This window comes from Chrysemys picta, chromosome 5 (assembly GCF_011386835.1).
Source record: "Chrysemys picta bellii isolate R12L10 chromosome 5, ASM1138683v2, whole genome shotgun sequence".
NCBI lineage: Eukaryota > Metazoa > Chordata > Testudines > Emydidae > Chrysemys > Chrysemys picta.
In genome coordinates, this window is record NC_088795.1 from 33177247 (window position 1) to 33196873 (window position 19627).

General features: G+C 44.5%; 1 protein-coding gene across 2 annotated transcripts in view; it reads left to right on the forward strand.

The window, feature by feature from the left end:
- Positions 1 to 2539: 2539 nt before the first annotated feature.
- The window catches only part of SGMS2 (sphingomyelin synthase 2), a 61504-nt gene continuing 44416 nt past the window's right edge, over positions 2540 to 19627 (forward strand). The window contains exons 1-2 of one of the 2 annotated variants that reach the window (XM_065596200.1): positions 2540 to 2897; positions 3127 to 3260. In XM_065596200.1, coding sequence (XP_065452272.1) covers positions 3148 to 3260 — 113 coding nt within the window. In that variant the 5' untranslated portion in view covers positions 2540 to 2897; positions 3127 to 3147. Of the gene's footprint in view, positions 2898 to 2937; positions 3261 to 19627 lie in introns of those variants that run through there. The other variant, XM_065596198.1, reaches the window with a different exon arrangement.

Genomic DNA, 19627 nt, shown 5'->3' on the forward strand with positions numbered 1-19627 from the left:
GCTTATTCAGTATTCTGATGCTTCCCCCCCGACCCCCCACCCCATCACAGATTCAGCTTTAGTTCTGTCCCATGGGTCATGTGCAGCATTCTAGCTGCAGTGTTTCCTTTGAAAATTGCCTGGCATCTTTTTGGAAATAATTACAATTTTAATGCACAAGCTGGCTTTGTCCATTTATAGTATTACTGTTTCCAATAATATCCCTGCTGATCTCATGGAAGAAAAAACAGCAATGAAAAAGATGCTTGGGTTTGCTTCAGCTGACATGAACAGTAAGTTCTCTCTGATCTTTCTTTTTCTCCCCCGCCCGCCACCCTCAAAAATGCTTAGGGAAAAATGATATACTCTGATCTGCCCATGGAAATCTGCACATGTTGGAGAGAGCAACATTTTGGAGAACAGATTTTTTCCTTAAAATGATAAAACTCCTTTGAAGATCTTAAAGGGCCACATTCTCCTATAGTTATTTTAAAGGGACAGTCTCATCTTAAAATCTAATTAGTTTCAAGTAACAAATGTATGGTTGTTTCAGTACTATACTGTCCCTGAGTCCCTCTGCCAATTTTTTTTGACTTTCAAGTTATTTACTTATTTTTAAAATGTTTTTCTTCTCATTTCTTGTTGTGTGAAAGAGTCCTGCAAAAAATAGAGAAAAGCAACTATGGCCCAGATCCTGCAAGCTGATCTGCACGGATGGATCTTTGTGCTCACACAGAACCTTAGTGATTTCAGGGGTTCCACACTGACACAAGCATCCACCCACATGGCTCAGCACTAATTTGGTATAAACATAGTGCTGTCATGGACAAAATAAACAAATGAAAACAGTAGATATACATTTTTTTCCCTCAGATGATCTCTTTCAGCTATAGTAGTCTAAGGTATTACCTGTAATCAAAGTAAATGTAACATTTTCAAAAAAAATTGTTGAAAATAAATATTTTGGAGGAATGGCTATTAACTGTTCACCTTGTTACATTTTATTATGTAAAGGAATCCGAGACAAATGAGTTTTTAAAAGAAAAATTTGACAGATTTGTTAAGCTAAATGTACTTCTATGCCCACATCACTGTAAGAAACTCTTACTCCTGTAACCCTTATTTTCCTCGCACATTCCTCTACCTGTTGTTTGTTACCCTCTCATTATATTGCATCTTCAGCTAAGATCCAGTCCTGTACATTTGTGCATAAGTAGGATTAGGACTTTTGGCTTTAAGTCCTTCAGGGCAGGAATCTAATTTGTTTTTATTGTTCCTTTCCTATAAAGCAACTAGCAAACTTTTGGATGCTGTAAAAATAATAATAATTTTTACAGCACCAAAAGATCATTTTGCACTTTACAGATGGAAGTATAGACGTATTTCCCACTATTGCACTAATATTTGTGCATTTCTATCAGTGATAGCACAAAGAGGAGCATTAGTAGTTGCCTTTGCATAAAGCATTCTCATCTGGTGCTGCCCATACTAGCTCTGACTCTCTAGAAGATGCAGTACTTACAACTTTGATGGCCACCACAACCTGTTTATACTAGCATTTCCTCTGTTGCTACCACTGCTAGTGCAATCACAGGATATTTTAAGAAAAATGCTATGGTAGATAAGACAACAAATAGTAAGAAGACCTGGGCCAAACCTGAGCTACAAGTGCACATTGTTAATCCATGCCTGATTTCTGTGGGTGCAGTTGCACCCACAACATGGACCCAAGTTAAAGCTGCCCCAGGTAAAACTTTAAAAAGTGCCTTTAAGTGAGTCTCGGACTCCCTTTTGAAAATGGGATTTAGGTTCCCTAGTCACTTTAGCACTTTCGAAATTTTACCCTCAGGTGCCTGCCCCAAAGAGTCTGTGGCTTCAGTTTTTCAAACAGACATGAGCTTAACTTTGCACACATGAGCAGTCTCTTGGAGGTCAGTGGAACTATTCACATGCATAAAGTTAAGCACCGCTGCAGCAGGATCAGGGCCAATGTGACCGAGCAATGAAGTTTAACACACATCTTGTTATGGTTCTGTGGTCTTGGATATTCTGTGGTTTGGATATTTTATATATATATATTCTTGTCAGCCAGTTGAATATGACGTTGAGGGGGAGGGTTTAGTTGTCTCCTGGAAGAAATGTGTTAACCAGGAGAGGGGGTGGGCATAGAGGGTTGGGTTAGGGAGTGGACTTCAGCATAGGGAGAAAGCAAGGAGGTCTGCCAAAAGCTAACACACTGAGAAGGAGGGCTCATTTGTTTGGGTATTAATTTTAAGGCAGCTTATACACGTTCGGAAGAGTTTTGCTGTGTGTTTTTAGTCAGCCAAATGCAAACTCACTCATTCACATTGTCCCTGCCTGACAGCTCTGTACCTCAAGTGCTTGTAGCAAGTAAGCAGGCAGGCACTGAGCAAACTCATTCCTTATTTCAGTGCCAAGCTCTCTCTCTCTCCACCTTTAGTATCCGGGGGGCGGGACGGGGGGGGGGTCTTTACCGGTGTTACCGGTTTTTCTAGCCTTGCCTTTGAATAGCAGCAGCACCGGGGTGAGTCACTGTTTGGAAATGGAGTGGGCAGGCGTGTGTGAGTGTGTATGATGAATGAGAATGAATGATGTCAGGCAAGATCCAGGCTCGGGGGGGAGCAAAGAGCATGAAACTGACTGTAAACACAGCAGCAGCACGCAGAGAAAGCTGCCTCGAGTTTTCCTCCGCCCTCCCTTCTGCCTGGAGCCGCCCTCAATCAGGAGAGCTTCTCCAGCTGTAGCATTGCTGAGGTAACAGTGCATACGGATCTGGCAATCATTTCAAGGAAACCTTACTGGAAGTATCGCCCTCCCCATTGTCCTTAAGGCCAGTCTCTGCTGCCAGGAAGGAGAGGAAAGGCTGTTTGAGAAGAGAATTGCAGGGGAAGATAAAGGTGTGGGCAAACTTTCTAGCTGCTTCTTCAGCTACCACCCCAGAAGTGGGAGTGTCTGTGTCTTTGGCCATAAAGAGCTGCAAAGCCCAAATGTCAGAGTCCTGAGGCTGCAAAGGAGACTTCCCTGCTGCCTTTGGAGGAGGAACTACCTTCAGCTCCAGTGCTTCCTTATACAACTAAGTGGGTACGTTGACAATGACACAAATCAATACAACTTTGTATTCTGCAGAGTAAGGATGGGCATGATGGAATGTGGCTTGTTACTGACCACGACAGCCTGAGTATTTCACATAAGATGTCCAAAACTAGACTGGACAGAGTACTTGAAAATGCAACTGTAGAGAACAATCCTGCATTGGCAAGGTAATCTAATAGGTCATTTTAATTTCTAACATGATTTATTAATTTCTTTTACAGACTGTTCACTTCCTTGCTTCTGCCAGATCATTTTTACCTTTTTTAAAAATTGTTTCTTTACCGGGGGGTGGGGGGGAATAATGTAAGTGTATGAGTGATACTATAGGCTGCTTTGTTTCTCTTATAAATACCTATTTAATGTGGGGAACAGATTTATGTATCTTTTAAAATGTACATTTGTTACCCAGGAGTTATAATGGGACCCTTTGGGGCCATGCTACGTGCATATTTGAGCAATGGTTTGTAAGAACTTTTAAAAGTTCTTAACTTTTTAAAATGTTTGTACATTCTAGACCACAGTGGCTTCGTAAAGTCCGCTTCTTGCTCCTATTGATGCTCATGGGACTCTTGCCAATGCCATTGGCTTCAGTGGGAGCATGTCTGGCTATAAATCTTTATGAACTTACCTTCTATATTCATTGGATGAATGCATACCTAAAATGCACTTTTTGCAGAGTAAAATAAAACTTAAAAATCCTTATGAAATGTAGTTACAGCACAGGAAAAACTGATTGAAATGTAGAATATTGGTAACTTTTTTTGTTGTTGTTTTCTTCAAAAACCAAGTGAATAGATCATACTGTGGACTAGTTGCTTTTCAACTTCTTTTGCAAACAAAACTGTCTTTAGTGCTTTGACCTTTTATAAAATCAAATAAAACAACCCAAACTTCTCAAACCAGTCAACTTTTTTTATATTTAGGACTCAAGAACCAGTGAACAGTTTGTTTTTAATATTGGAAAGAAAATTCTATTCTAAAAATGTCCATCAAGTTTTGTTTGAATGAAAGCTTCCTATCAGATTATAACCCTATAAATAGATATTTATACATCTGAAATGTTAATATTGTAATGATATCTCAGTGGGACTACTACTGCTGTAAAGTTAACCAAGTGTTTAAAATGTGCAGGATTGGGGTCTACAGTAGCATTAACAGTCACCATTTAAATTAAAATATAGCCCTCATATTTGGGTTAAATTAAAGAATGATACATTGCAGTGATAGAAAGTATAATGTGTTTTCATTCTCCCTCTTTGGATCTTATATTTACAGAAGGTGGTAGTTCTGTATTGGAGTTAGGTATTGGGCATTAGAGTGTAGTTACGGTGTTCAGAGGTTTTGTTATTTGAGAGATTATTTAATGTATTTTAGTAGGAATAAATTATATTACCCGTGTAATTTTTAATAACTTCATTTACCTTTTATAAAATTAGGATAGGGTTTAGATATGTAAGTTAAATAAAAGCTCATCTAGAGCCTGATCCATTGCCCATTAAAGTCAACGGGAGTCTTTCCTTTCCATTGGTTACAGTGGGCATGGTATAGGGTCCTTAGTGCTGTTGGGGAAGACTTAGTAGGGACCCTTGATACCTAAGAAATATATGGAGATGTTTCTGTGTTCTTCCCAAGGACATTAAAAAAAATGTTCCATACAAAGTAGGCTTAGTAAGCGGTGGCATTTGGAACCCCCCCCCCTAAAATTTTAACAGAGATGGGGCTTTTCCCAACTGTATTCAGTAAGTTTTATGCTGTTGGCCCAAGAATTGCAGAATGAAGGAACAACCAAGTCTTCCAGACTTTCATGCTCTGGTGGGCATCTAGTGAGCATGATGGGTCTCTAGATAGTGATACTCTTTATGTAGTAGCCAACTAAGAAAACCAATCTTTCAAATGAGCTCACAGAGCAGAGAGGACAGTAGTTAGGGCACAAAATGAATATGAGAGAAAAAGTATGACCAGAAAACAGGAGTGTGATGCTCAGTAACATTTCAAAATATAAATGTTAGAGTTAGTCTGTATGCAACTTGAGTTTTCACAGGCTTTCTAAAGAAACTCCTATTTTTTGAGCTTTGGTTGAGGAGTTGACTGTTGTAAATGTCCCTTTCCAGGCCATAAAACCTCCTTCTGATTAACTTTTTTTAAACCTTTTACAAACAAGCTAGGTCTCATAATTAAGGGCCAAATGCTGGTTTAGGTTGCACTGATAACAATTGTCTACAATGGAGTTATTCCTTGTTTCCACCAGCGATACTGAGAACGGAAATTCAACCAAGGTGTTTAGATTCAACAATGTAATTCTACTGTGGCCCTCATTACAAGACTTTGAAATTACAATCTGCATTGCCAGTTTGGATTTATGCACACACTGTATTCTCCATCAGCATCTCCTGTCATTTTGTTCTCCTGAAAAAGCAATAATTTATATAAAATTACTTATGCTCCATTTTAGTACTCACCCTGTAATCAATCCCCACTGACTTCAAGGGGAGTTCTGTGTGCAAAATTATTGCTGATTGGGCACAGTAATTACATATCAATATACTTTCACAGAAATTATTCTCTTCTGAATTTTGCTATATACCTCAGATTTTAAAAATGCCTGTATTAAGCAAAATTTAACAGTAGACAATCATCTGAACACAGTTTCCTGAAAGACACTTCTCTTATCAGTCACAGAGCAGAATATTTCTCTGGAGACCCAAATTATACATCAAGAATACTGTAATTTGTAACACTGTGGTTTTTTTATTTTATTTTATTTTATTTGTGTGTGTGTGTGTCTAAATAAATACCATATTTAGAGGCAATCTGTTAAGCTACACACTTACCACCTAAGTTTGCAAATGTCATGAGTTTTTTAGGAGTTGTTTGCTTCAGCAATGTACACTGATATATCGCAGATAATATTCTACCATACCATCAGCTATTTGCCACCTCAAACTCCAAAGGTTAACAACTTAACAATACCTAAACTCTCAGCGTTGATATCTGTAAGCATAAAACCATTTCCCCGTCACTAAAGGTCTCTTACAATAGGAAGAGATATTAATAGGCTGTGATTATTATGAGGCAATTGACACCCTGGGGCATTAAAACTATATAGTCACACCTTGTAAGGAGTCTGTCTTCTTGGCTAATATAAACTTATTACTTTGACAAAAGTCAAATTGAGTTATCTGAGAAGGAAGTGCAGGATTGGGTCCACAAATACAAACCTAATTTTTATTCCTAGAACTTTATTCTATTTTGCCAAGTAACTTCTGTGCAAAGGAAGTGACTAGTCTGTTTTCATTATCTGTGCTGAGAAACGTACAAAAACAGAAAAAAGTAGAAAACAATTATATTTTTAGATTCTTCCTATTTATTGACGCAAGTCAATATCTCTTTAAAACTCCCTCTTTATATTCTTTAGCCTCTAGGAACAGTGTTCTAGAGTATTACTCTTCTTCTTCGAGTGCTTGCTCATATCCATTCCATTAGGTGTGTGCGCGCCGCGTGCACGATCGTCGGAAGATTTTTACCCTAGCAACACCGGCGGGTCGGCTGTGGAGCCCCCTAGAGTGGCGCCTTCATGGCGCTGAATATATACCCCAGCCGACCCGGCGCCCCCTCAGTTCCTTCTTACCGCCCCTGACGGTCGTTGGAACTGTGGAGCGCTGCTTAGCTGTTCTCCACTCTCCCTAGCTTACTTCATTATTCGTAGTTATAGTTATAGTTATAGTCCTAGTGTTGTAGTTTTAAAAGTTGTCTAGTTGTTTTAATAGTTCAGGGGATTAAGGGGGTCGTCTCCCCCTTTCTCCCCCGGCCGCGGGGCCGGGCTCATGCCCAACGCTCCCGGCTTCAAGCTGTGCGCCTCCTGCGCTAAGCCTATGCCCACGAGCGACCCGCACGACTCCTGTCTGAAGTGCCTGGGAGAGTCCCATCAAACAGATAAGTGCAAGATCTGTAAGGCCTTCAGACCAAGGACCAAGAAGGAGCGGGACTTTCGGCTCCGGCAACTCCTGATGGAGGCGGCACTTACTCCGGACGCTCCATCCACAAGTCAAGCCCCGGCACCTTGCGCCTCGGTGCGCAGTGCCCCGGCGGCACCGGCCATGACGACCACGCGAGTGGCGTCAGATGAGCCTTCCCGGCACCGGACCTCGTCGGCACCGCAAGCACGGCAAGTGCCTCGGCGCCGGTCATTATCCCCAGGGCATAAGAAAGCCCATAAGACGGGGACTTCCGTGCCGAAGACGCTGGCTCCCCCAGTGCCGGGGGTAGAGCCGCGTACGCCGGTGGAGCACCGGAAACAGGTGCCTCCAGCACCGTCGACTCCGGCGCCGAGGCCGTTGAGTCCGGTGCAGACGGCGTCTCCACCGAGGCCGGCGGTGATACAGTGCCTCCCGTCGACGCCAGAGACCTTCGCGGCGGCGAGAGACTTAATAGCTCTCACGGAGCCGGCACCGCCTCAACCACCGGCACCGACGGCACCGTTGACTCGTCCGGTCCAGTCGAGGGGGAAACCTGCCTTGATGCGCCCTCCATCACAAGGGCTGGAACCTCGGCACCGATCCAGGTCCCGAAGCAGGTCCCCACGCCGCTCGCAGTCCCGGCACCGAGTATCGTCTCGGCACCGGTCGTACTCGCGGCCAAGATCTTCTTCGCGGCACCGCTCTACGTCTCGGCACCGCTATGATCGTCGGCACCGATCAACGTCGAGACGTAGTTCTCGGCACCGCCACGGTCGACGCTCGACGTCGAGGGGCCGCTCCCGGCACCGGGCATACTCCAGGTCCTCGTCGAGGTCCAGATCCGACTCCCGGCACCGACGAGGTCATCGGCACCGGTCGCGGTCCCGGCACCGATCGCCGGCACCGCGCAGAGATAGGTCATCTCCAGACCGGCACCGTGCGGCACCACAGCCCACGGGGCTCGTTTCATCTCTCGCGGCACCGCCATGGCCGTCAAGATCGGTGTCTCGCTCCTCGGAGGACCTGTCGAGATCGGCATATCCCCCTCAAGGGCAAGCCGAGGAACGAAACTTGGGCCATTGGCAGGAGATGGCAGAGGACCACTCTCATGGACCATCTCACTGGTCGTTTTGGACCCCGTGGGCGTACCATCAGGCGCAAGGGGCTCCAATAGCTTCGACCTCTCGCTCGGGTCACTCCGTTAGAAGGGCCCCGGAGTCCACCATCTCTCGGCCTCCGCCAGGGGGCATGGAGGCTTCAGTGTCCACACCACCCGACATGGACCCAAGTGCAGGTGATGCCCCGGCCCAAGAGCAGGGGGATCAGGACCCCCCCTTGGATCCAGTGCCACCGGAGGCATCCTCTTCCTCCTCTCCGGATGAGGCAGTGGCGGGCACTTCCTGTACGGGTCCCCCTCCGATAGATCTTCGGGCTCACCAGGATCTCCTGCGTAGGATGGCCCGTAACATGGACCTACAGGTGGAAGAGATACTGGAGGTTCACGACCCGATCGTGAATATCCTTGGAGCAGATGCCCCATCGAGGGTGGCGTTACCTCTGATCCGCACGATCCAAACAAATGCGGATACGATATGGCAAACTCCTGCCTCCATTCCACCCACAGCGAGAGGGGTGGAAAGAAAATACTTTGTCCCGTCTAAGGACTGTGGGTACTTGTATACCCACCCCCAACCGTGTTCACTGGTGGTGGAATCAGTGAATGCACGAGAGCGCCACGGCCAGCAGGCTGCAGCGCCTAAATCAAAAGAGGCTAAGCGGCTCGATCTGTTTGGCCGCAAGGTTTACTCAGCCGGAGGGCTACAACTTAGAGCGGCGAACCAACAGGCGCTACTGAGCCGCTACAATTTCAACTCCTGGAACTCTATGGGGAAGTTTAAGGAGTTGATTCCCCAAGAGTCCAGGGAGGAGTTTGGAGCCATGGTAGAGGAGGGCAAGAAGGTGGCTCGGACCTCCTTGCAAGCCTCCTTGGACATTGCAGACTCAGCGGCGAGGACCCTGGCTTCGGGTATCGCTATGCGCAGGATCTCCTGGCTTCAGGTTTCGGGTTTGCCTCCGGAGCTGCAGCAAACCCTACAAGATCTGCCTTTTGAGGGTCATGGATTGTTCTCGGATAAGACGGACTCTCGCCTGCAGAGCCTCAAGGACTCGAGAACAATCATGCGCTCCCTGGGGATGCATGTTGTGGGCCCCCAGCGCAGGCCGTTTAGGCCGCAGCCTCAGCGCTTCTACCCCCCCCCGCCTCGTCAGAGACAGGACTCGGCCCGGAGGCGAGGGCGAGGTGGTAGAAGAAGGTGGACCGGCCCTCAACCTGGCCAGAACCAGGGGCCACCTAGACCACCTTCAGGCCCCAGGCAGAACTTTTGAAGGTGCGGTCGAGGACGGCGCCCCAGTCATCCCCCAGGATCCAGCCCCCTCCTTTCGGGATCGCCTCTCCCACTTCCACCGTGCTTGGTCCCTTATAACTTCGGACCGTTGGGTCCTCCGCACGGTGGAGAGGGGATACGCTATCCAGTTTTCTTCATTTCCCCCCTCCTCCCCCCCTTCCCCGTCCCTCTTCAGGGACCCTTCTCACGAGCAACTTCTTATACAGGAAGTCTCTACGCTCCTCGCCATGGGGGCTATAGAGGAGGTTCCAGTGGATTTAAGGGGCAGGGGATTCTATTCCCGTTACTTCCTCATCCCCAAGTCCAAAGGAGGTCTGCGACCCATCTTGGACTTGCGCGGACTCAACAAATTCGTAGTAAAGTTGAAGTTCCGCATGGTCTCTCTGGGGGCCATTATCCCTTCCCTCGATCCTGGAGACTGGTTTGCCGCCCTCGACATGAAAGACGCATACTTTCACATTGCTATTTACCCGCCTCACAGACGCTTCCTCCGATTCGTGGTAAACAGGGTGCACTACCAATTTGCAGTCCTTCCCTTCGGCCTATCTTCGGCCCCACGGGTCTTCACGAAATGTATGGCTGTCGTGGCAGCGTACCTTCGTCGGCAAGGGATACAAGTGTTCCCGTACCTAGACGACTGGCTGGTACGCGGTCGCACCAAGGAACAAGTTCGCGATCACGTCCACATAATAGTGCGCACATTCAACAAGTTGGGTATCCTACTCAACAAGGACAAATCCACTCTAGAACCTACCCAGAGAATAGAATTCATCGGTGCGGTTCTAGACTCCAGACGCGCACAAGCCATCCTGCCAGACAATCGCTTTTGCACCATCACGAGCCTCATCCAAGGACTCAAGGCCTTCCCAACTACCACGGTGAGGTCGTGCCTTACCCTGCTGGGTCACATGGCTTCCTGCACGTACGTAACCAGGCATGCCAGACTTCGGCTTCGCCCACTCCAGACCTGGGTGTCATCAATATACCGCCCACATCGGGACAGCCTGAATATGGTGGTCACAATCCCGAACTCGGTCCTGACCTCCCTCACATGGTGGCTAGATCACAATGTGGTTTGCGAAGGGATGCCGTTTCACGCCCCACAACCCTCTCTGCATCTGGTCACAGACGCTTCATCTCTGGGTTGGGGCGCCCATCTCAACGAGCACCATACCCAGGGCCTGTGGACTGCACCTCAGCTAGCCCTACACATCAATGTTCGGGAACTGATGGCGGTGCGCCTGGCGTGCCAGGCATTTCCCAATCTCCTACGGGGCCGCTGTGTGTTAGTTCTCACCGACAACACCACGGCCATGTTTTACATCAACAAGCAAGGAGGAGCACGTTCGTCAATTCTATGCCAAGAGGCCATTCGCCTGTGGGACTTCTGCATCGCCCACTCAATCCATCTCACGGCATCGTTCCTCCCTGGAGTCCAGAACACTTTAGCGGACCGACTCAGCAGGTCCTTTCAAACGCACGAGTGGTCTATCCGTCCGGACATCATACATTCCGTCTTCCAGAAGTGGGGGTTTCCCCAGATAGACCTGTTTGCATCTCGAGACAACAGGAAGTGCCACGTGTTCTGCTCCCTGCAAGGTCGAGCCCCAGGCTCCCTCTCGGATGCGTTTCTCCTTCCCTGGAAAGACCACCTGTTTTATGCCTTCCCTCCGTTTCCTCTGGTCCACAAGGTACTGCTCAAATTGCGCAGAGACCAGGCACAGGTAATTCTGGTCGCTCCAGCGTGGCCGAGACAACATTGGTACACCACGCTGCTGGAACTCTCGGTTCAGACACCGATCCCGCTTCCGTTGTATCCGGATCTCATCACGCAGAACCACGGCCGGCTGCGTCACCCCGACCTGCAATCACTCCACCTCACGGCGTGGCTGCTCCATGGTTCACCCAGGCAGAGCAACAGTGTTCACACTCTGTCCAACAGATTCTGCTGAGCAGTAGGAAGCCTTCAACACGGACCACATACTTGGCCAAGTGGAAGCGGTTCTCCTGTTGGTGCGAACAACGAGCCACGTCCCCATTGCACGCACCTATTCCTCTTATTTTGGAATATCTCCTCTCCCTAAAACAGCAAGGGTTGGCGATATCTTCAATTAGAGTTCACCTGGCCGCTATATCGGCCTTCCATCCAGGGGAACTCGCGTCCTCGGTATTCTCTAACCCGATGGTCGTTAGATTCCTCAAGGGCTTAGACCGGATGTACCCACAACAACGTCAGCCCGTTCCGACGTGGGACCTCAACCTGGTTCTCTCCAAGCTCACAGGTCCTCCATTCGAGCCACTGGCCACCTGTTCACTTCTGTACCTGTCCTGGAAGACAGCCTTCCTCGTAGCCATCACCTCAGCAAGGCGCGTTTCTGAACTCAGGGCGCTTACATCCGAGCCCCCTTACACAGTTTTCCACAAGGATAAAGTGCAGCTTCGTCCACATCCTGCCTTTCTCCCTAAAGTGGTTTCTCCATTTCATATCAACCAGGATATATTTCTCCCGGTTTTTCACCCTAAACCACACGCTACTCGCCAGGATCAACGTTTGCATTCCCTGGACGTGCGAAGGGCCCTGGCCTTCTATATTGACCGCACAAAGCACTTTAGAAAGACGACGCAACTCTTCGTTGCAGTGGCCGACCGAATGAAAGGATCACCGGTCTCCTCACAACGCCTATCCTCCTGGATTACGTCTTGCATCCGGACTTGCTACGACCTGGCAGGTGTCTCAGTACCACACCTCACCGCTCACTCCACGAGGGCCCAAGCTTCCTCGACGGCTTTCCTGGCGCAAGTTCCGATCCAGGACATTTGTAGAGCTGCGGTTTGGTCGTCAGTCCACACGTTTACGGCTCACTATGCACTAGTGCAGCAGTCCAGGGACGATGCTGCCTTCGGATCAGCAGTTTTGCACACAGCAATGTCTCACTCCGACCCCACCACCTAAGTTGGGCTTGGGAGTCACCTAATGGAATGGATATGAGCAAGCACTCGAAGAAGAAAAGACGGTTACTCACCGTTGTAACTGTTGTTCTTCGAGATGTGTTGCTCATATCCATTCCAAACCCGCCCTCCGTCCCCACTGTCGGAGTAGCCGGCAAGAAGGAACTGAGGGGGCGCCGGGTCGGCTGGGGTATATATTCAGCGCCATGAAGGCGCCACTCTAGGGGGCTCCACAGCCGACCCGCCGGTGTTGCTAGGGTAAAAATCTTCCGACGATCGTGCACGCGGCGCGCACACACCTAATGGAATGGATATGAGCAACACATCTCGAAGAACAACAGTTACAACGGTGAGTAACCGTCTTTTCTAAATTTTCTTTTCTAATACAAGACTTTACTGTGAAGCTGAAATTATTAGTAACCAATACATATTTTTGTTTAATTTATACTTCTATAGGCTATCAGTTCACAAGATAGTTTCACAATATTAGTATAGAATAGACAATGCAGACGGTATGACACTTTATTTAGTATGGTTACAATACTACAGTACTAACAGATGCTGGGAAGATTAATATAACAGACACTACTGTCTTCACAGATCTGTGTCTGCTGGGAGAATTATTGTACCATGGACTCTACTGTCCCAGAAGATGCTGTGAGACTTTAGGAGCTAAAACAGGCATTGATGGGAAAGTTTATGTAACACAGATACTACTGTCTTCTCTGCTCTGTATCTGCTGAGAGAGCTGCTTAACCATACTGGGCATTACTGTTCCAGCAGATGCTATGATATTTTAATGACAACAGGCCCCACTGTCCCAGCATATCTTTGTTTGCACGATCACTGTTACACATACACATACTAACAATCTGTAACATTCACACTAATAGAAAATAGTGTAGCTATAACAGTGTAGCTACAATGAGGCTTAGTTCCACTGAGCTTTGTATCAGTGACCGTAAGTATTTGCTAATATAGGTAGAGAGCCTCCTGGGTTTCCAATGGAGAGCAAACCAATCAAGCATTTTGCAAAATGAGCTGCTTCCTAGTAATGTGCAGGGTGGGCAGCAAAATTTGTCCACAGTGCACAGTGGTCCTAGTGCTAGAGCAGCCACATTTCAGGGGTAGGGGATGCTATGGACTCTGGGATATGGTTACTTTGACTCAGGTTTGTGCACTGAAGAGTGGACACCAGAGTCCTAGGTTTGGCTTAGATTAGAAAAGTCTTAACATAGGGTTAAAATACAATGTAGATACTCAAGGCCCAGGATTCCTTAATAAGGGTCAGCTGACTTGAGTTCCATTAACCCTGGGCTTATATTGCAGTGTAGACATAGCCAAAGTACATTTATTCCTCAATCCATGATTTTAATCTCAAATCACCCCATTTTCATTGCATCTGTGCAAAGCTGCCTGAAACAGTTCAGAATTATTTTCTGATTAACTGAATGAGTGATACACTCTGTCTAGGCAAGTTCCTTCTGATGTCTAACACTTTAGCAAGGTAGCTAACACCATAGTTAATGGGTCAGTTGTCATTACCATCAGTGTGCCAATGTATCATTGCTGAAAATGGTAAAAGGTTATTTTACAAATTCTGGTAACTTTCAAGTGAGAAAACTCCTTTCACCCAGTGTAGTTCAATGGTACCTTATTTCCAGGTAAGATATAACATCTTATTGCTATTGGAACACTTTACATTTGACCCCTTTGCTTTCCAAAACTGGTAATGTGTAAACATTGTGTATGTGTATAAAGAAAACACAAATAATATTTTGGGTACGCAAATTGCTTTTAGTTTTGAGGGAACACAGCTTCACACTATGGCCTAAAATGTATTCTACTTTCAGGCTTTCTATACCTAGTTACTTCAGCAATTGCAGAAAAATCAGACATCGACACCAAGATAATGTATACACGTACACATACACATTATCTTGGTGTCGATGTCTGATTTTTCTGCAATTGCTGAAGTAACTAGGTATAGAAAGCCTGAAAGTAGAATACATTTTAGGCCATAGTGTGAAGCTGTGTTCCCTCAAAACTAAAAGCAATTTGCGTACCCAAAATATTATTTGTGTTTTTTCTTTATTTATATACATTTCTTTGGTATATATCACCATTGTATCTGAACACCATAAAACCACTAATTTATCCTGACAACATCAGGGAGGTATTATTAGGGATAGAGAAGTTAAGTGATTAGTCTAAGGTCAAACAGGAGATCTCTGAGAGGAGCAATAATATAGAACCCAGATTTCCTGACTCCCAGTTTAGTGACCTAAGTATAAGATCATCCTTCCTTATACTGCAATACAGGTAGAGTTATTTGCATCAAGCCACTACTTTTCTTTATTAATAGTTCACCTGCTCCTCCTGTATGTTTCCCACATGAAATGTTTATCCAGATTTTCAGGTGCTGAGTGCTTTAAGAAAGCTTAACTTATTTATTTTAAGACTCCAAGTATCTTGAACTGCCAACCAATTAATTAACATAAAGAGCAAAGAATACTGAATTGTTTCTCAGTTAGTTTCAGTTACATTTAATTTACATAAACCAGTGACAAATTGTTTGCTTACCCACACCTCAAGATCCTGCTTACATTGACACATTGAAGTTCAATGGTGCTGAGTAGTGGGGCAATTGTACAGACGTCCTGTATTATCTTAAGGAACACTTAGCTGTTAAAGTGGAATGACAACAGGGACAAAGGTCATGCCCCCATGGTAATTAAAATCTTTTTTACATAGGGAGGGCACAATAAAAGTCAAACACCTGGTAGGTGGCTCTGTATATTTCCTGTCACAGCAATTCCAGCTTGCTTCTGCTGCCTTTGTCCCTCCCCCACATCAACCTCACAAATGGGGAAACAGCCCTTGCTGTTTGTAGATGCTTTATTAGGATGCCAAATGCTGCAGCCAGTGTCCGTTTGAGTCTGAACACAGGCTGTATTGAAGCAAAGTGTTCCCATCACCACAGCCTCAAAAGAACATGTTAAAATTGGAATGCCACATTCTTGCCTTGGCAGTACTAAAAAACATGCTGAATATAATATTGTCCAATTATGTAGTTTGATCCCATCTCATTATTCCCGTTTAAATTTCTATACCATACAAATGTTTAATTCTAAAGAATTAAAAATAACCTTAAGATACAAGTTTTCTAGTTCTAAATTTAACATCTAGAAACATGAAGTGCTACAGTTTTAATTGGCTTAATTTATACTTATATGTTCAGATTTGCTGATAATTTGTTAGCTTTGTGGGCTCATTCTAAGGGATGTTGATTTAGATTTTACTTCTAACCAACTATTACAACTTTTAAAAGTGTGCCCATATAATTGTGTGGTGCTGTGTATTAAGGACCTGATCCAATTCCCACTGGAGTCTTTCCATTGACTTCAATTGGATCAGACTCTAAGGGTGTGTCTACACAGCAACTAGAAACCTGTGGCTGTCCCATGCCAACCAATGCTGGCTTATAGGGTCAGGCCAGTCACAGGTGTCCTGTTGCTGTGTAGACATACCCTAAGAATGCTATGTAAATGACAGTGTATGAGTAAAGTTAAATTCCATTTTTGGAAGCATGAGCATGGTTCTTGGTGACTTCATTAGGAGCTTGCACTCAAATCCAACCACATAATGTGACCATGAGAACCCATTCCTGTCCTCCAGCATACTCATGCAACTCCTGTTGACTTTAACAGGGGTTGTATATGCAGATTGAATTTGGCTCTTACAAGTTTATTAGGTAACAAGGCCAAATAAAGATGCTGTTGCCCTGTAAAAGTTACTGAAGTGCAGATGCTGTAGGGTCTGCAGTCTGCACAGAGTGGTTTTGTTTTTGTGTGTATACATGCTTTGCCTGGAGCTTTGAGGTGTGATTTGGAAAGTAAAATCAATTACACTATTTTGCAATGTGATGCAAAATGAACAAAAGCTTTCAGATGAAAAAAATCTACATGCTTTAGAAATATAAGATGATGTAACTAGCATGTTGGTATTTTTCTTCAAAATAAGATAGAAATTAGAACACAGCGTGGAACATAATCAGTTGTTTTTTCACAGCCTGAAAAAGGCCCTAAGGCTGATGCATTGTTTTGAATCTCGTTTTTCTGTTTTTAATACAGGATTACTTGGAACAATAAATAATATATTTTTCCATGTCATTTTAGAAGGACTTTGGGCTTTCACATTAGACTGTAGTCTCAACAATAAACAAACCCCAAATAAGTCCCTTACCTTTGAAATATAATGACTTGCTTCAAAGAATTTCTTCCCCCAAGATTCTCAGACACTCTTATATATTATGTCACAAGACCATTTATTGACGAATCATTGACAAAATTTATGATGCATTTTTCAAAGATGATGCCCTTTTTGAGATTCTCACCTATATTTGTAGGCAGTTGTGCTCAATAATAAGTCTTTTTCAATTTCTGCTATTTATAAGGTGCATCTAACTAAAAACAAGTTATTCAATTTCAATTGAGGTTTCATGTCAAATATATTTGACCTGCAAGCACACTGTTCTGAGTTACAATCATGGTTACCTTTAAAACTGGTAATTAGAGAGAGAGAGAACATTAGCTTGACATCTGCTCGATTTTTTAAAATTGCTTTTTACAGGAACTTCTTCCTGCTCAATGTTTCCCCCCCTCTCTTTTGTATGAAAGACCCTTCAGAATAGAGGAAATGGACTATCAGACTGACTATATCAGCAGTTCTTAAATTCATGCATGTAGGCTGCAATCAATATTACTAAAATCTAGTATCCAAATAAGAATTGGGTTTTAACTACTCTAATTAAAATTAAGATGACATACTAACAACCATTTAGTTTTTGATGTGGTACTATACATAGACTTTACCCACAGTGCTGTCACGTGTACAAACTAAATAAACAAGATTAAATAGAGAAACATTTGTTGTTTGCTTATCCCTTTCAGCTACAATAGTAATAGTAGTTTTAAAATGATCACACTTCTATTTGAAAATTCTGTTGAAAATTTTCCTTTAATGTTTAGACCCTTCCCCTTGTTGAGAAGATGTTTTGCAAGAAGTAGTCATCTGCCAGATTACAACTGGTTTATACTATTATGGTTGTAAGACTTTATAAACAAGCATAGAGCAGTCAGCATTTTTAGGAAATTACCTTGCATTGCAGCATGGATATTTTTCATAACAGGTTTCTGTAGTCTTTCAATTTGAATATATGAACATACTAAAATTTCATAGTTCTCTCATGCTAAGGGGAACATTTAACCATACAAAAATCCACCTGCCTTTCAAATGCTGTTGTTATACATGACAGTTTTTAATATATTGGTTAGTTGGAAGTTAATTTTGTATCTTACTCCTTCACCACTGAATATATTTGAATTATTGCTCCTATGCAGGGTGAAACTTGGAGTTGGGCGGGAAGTTCTTGAGGGGAAGGAGGGCCATGTGCTGCAACCCTCTGTTTACATAGCTGTGCCCGTCTGAGGTCAACAGAGTAAACTGTGTGCTTTCCCCAGGTTCATCCTAATCTTATTTCATCCTACACTCAAGTCATAAAGCTGGTCTTTTGGTATCACAAGTCTTTCCAGAACAACAGACTGTGTTATGTAGATAAACACAAGTTAGACTTCACGGTGGTATCAAGCTGAAGGAAAAGTTGGCCTACCAGCTAGGGAGCTCTTGCAATTGTTAACATAGTTGTGACACTAAGTAGAGTACAGAAGATGAGTACTTACGACATTTCTTCAGATATAGAAACTTGAGTGTGAAAGTCCTTTTGCAAGTAAAATGTCATTCCAGAAGTTTGTTCATTTGTTATTTCATCAAAAAGGCCAACATCTTGTAAATGGAAGGGGACTGTATTTGTGGTGATGCCTCTGTGTAATGATGTGGTTTAGTAAACTGAGACCCATACTTCTAGTCGTGGACAGAAAATTTTTTACTTGTGTACACCAGTCATCTCCATTTCATGTCAGTCATGATTAATGTTTCATCAATATTACAGATATTCTTTTAATTTCTCTCGTTTTCTCCTCAACCTCCATTTGTCACAAATCAGCTAAGTCTTGAATAGAGAACTGTACTGCATCTTTTTTGTTACTACTCTGAAATTTGTTACTACTGTTATCCACTCTGTATTGTGTGGTAAGATTAAACTTGGGAAAGGATTTTTAGAAGCACTTCTTTGTTGGTTCAATGGACCATGCTGATCATTGTGTTAATTAGCAAAAGGGTAAAGGAAAGGTCTGTCTCCAGCTCCACCTCCCTCTTATCAAGTGTCTTGTGGGGACCATCTCTGTGGACAGCATCCTCCTCAGAGCCCAAGCCTGGACAGTGCCCCCTTGCCATCCAGGCAGGAAAGATACTGGGCAGGTTTGGAGAGACCAACTCTGCTAGGGAAGATGTAGGTACTGTCTCAGCAGCCCAGTCCCAGTAGGATCACCTTGCTTGCTGTCTTCAAACTCCCTTCTATCCTAGGCAGCAAACAAGGCAAGCAGGCAGGAGTGGAAAAGCTGGCTGCAGAGACAAGTGGCTCCCCATCTCCATGAAGGGGGCAACTCCAGAAGGGCAGCATGCCAGGTAGAAGGTTGCATCTAGGTCTCTAGAACCCATAGCAGCAGCCATGCTCCTGATTACAGAGCTCAGCCACCTCGCCTAGTCAGGGCACAGTTGAACACAGCATGGACACTGCTAGTTAAGTGCATTAAAGGGTCATCAAGCCCTACCACTTTTCTGCTGATGTTCCAAGCTAAGGCTTTCAGGGGAAATGCAGATTCATCAATCTTGTGGAGAGTCCATTCTTGAATCCCATCCCACTCTTTGAGAGACCCAGAATGATCCCCTGGGAGACAGGGGAGATAAGTCCACCTTATTCAAGAGCAGGAACAGTCCTGATAAACTGAAACTTTTCTGTTGTACTCCCTGAACCCAGTTTCTTTATCACACTCTGAAGCAGCATCGGAGGGCCAACATTCAAGGGGGAAAGAAATAAAATATTAATACCCCCCCAAAACATCACCTTCATGGAATGCAGCAAGATGGACAAGTTTGGTGGGGTGTGGGGGATAAGCCATGGGCCTATACTTATTTCTCTGTACAGAAAATGCAAAAAGTACCTCTAGAGAGGAGGGCCAGTTGTTTAAATCAGAGTCAGGATATCAAAATAATATAATTTTTATAATAAGGTACAAGTTGTCTTTTATAGGAGAATTTTCATTT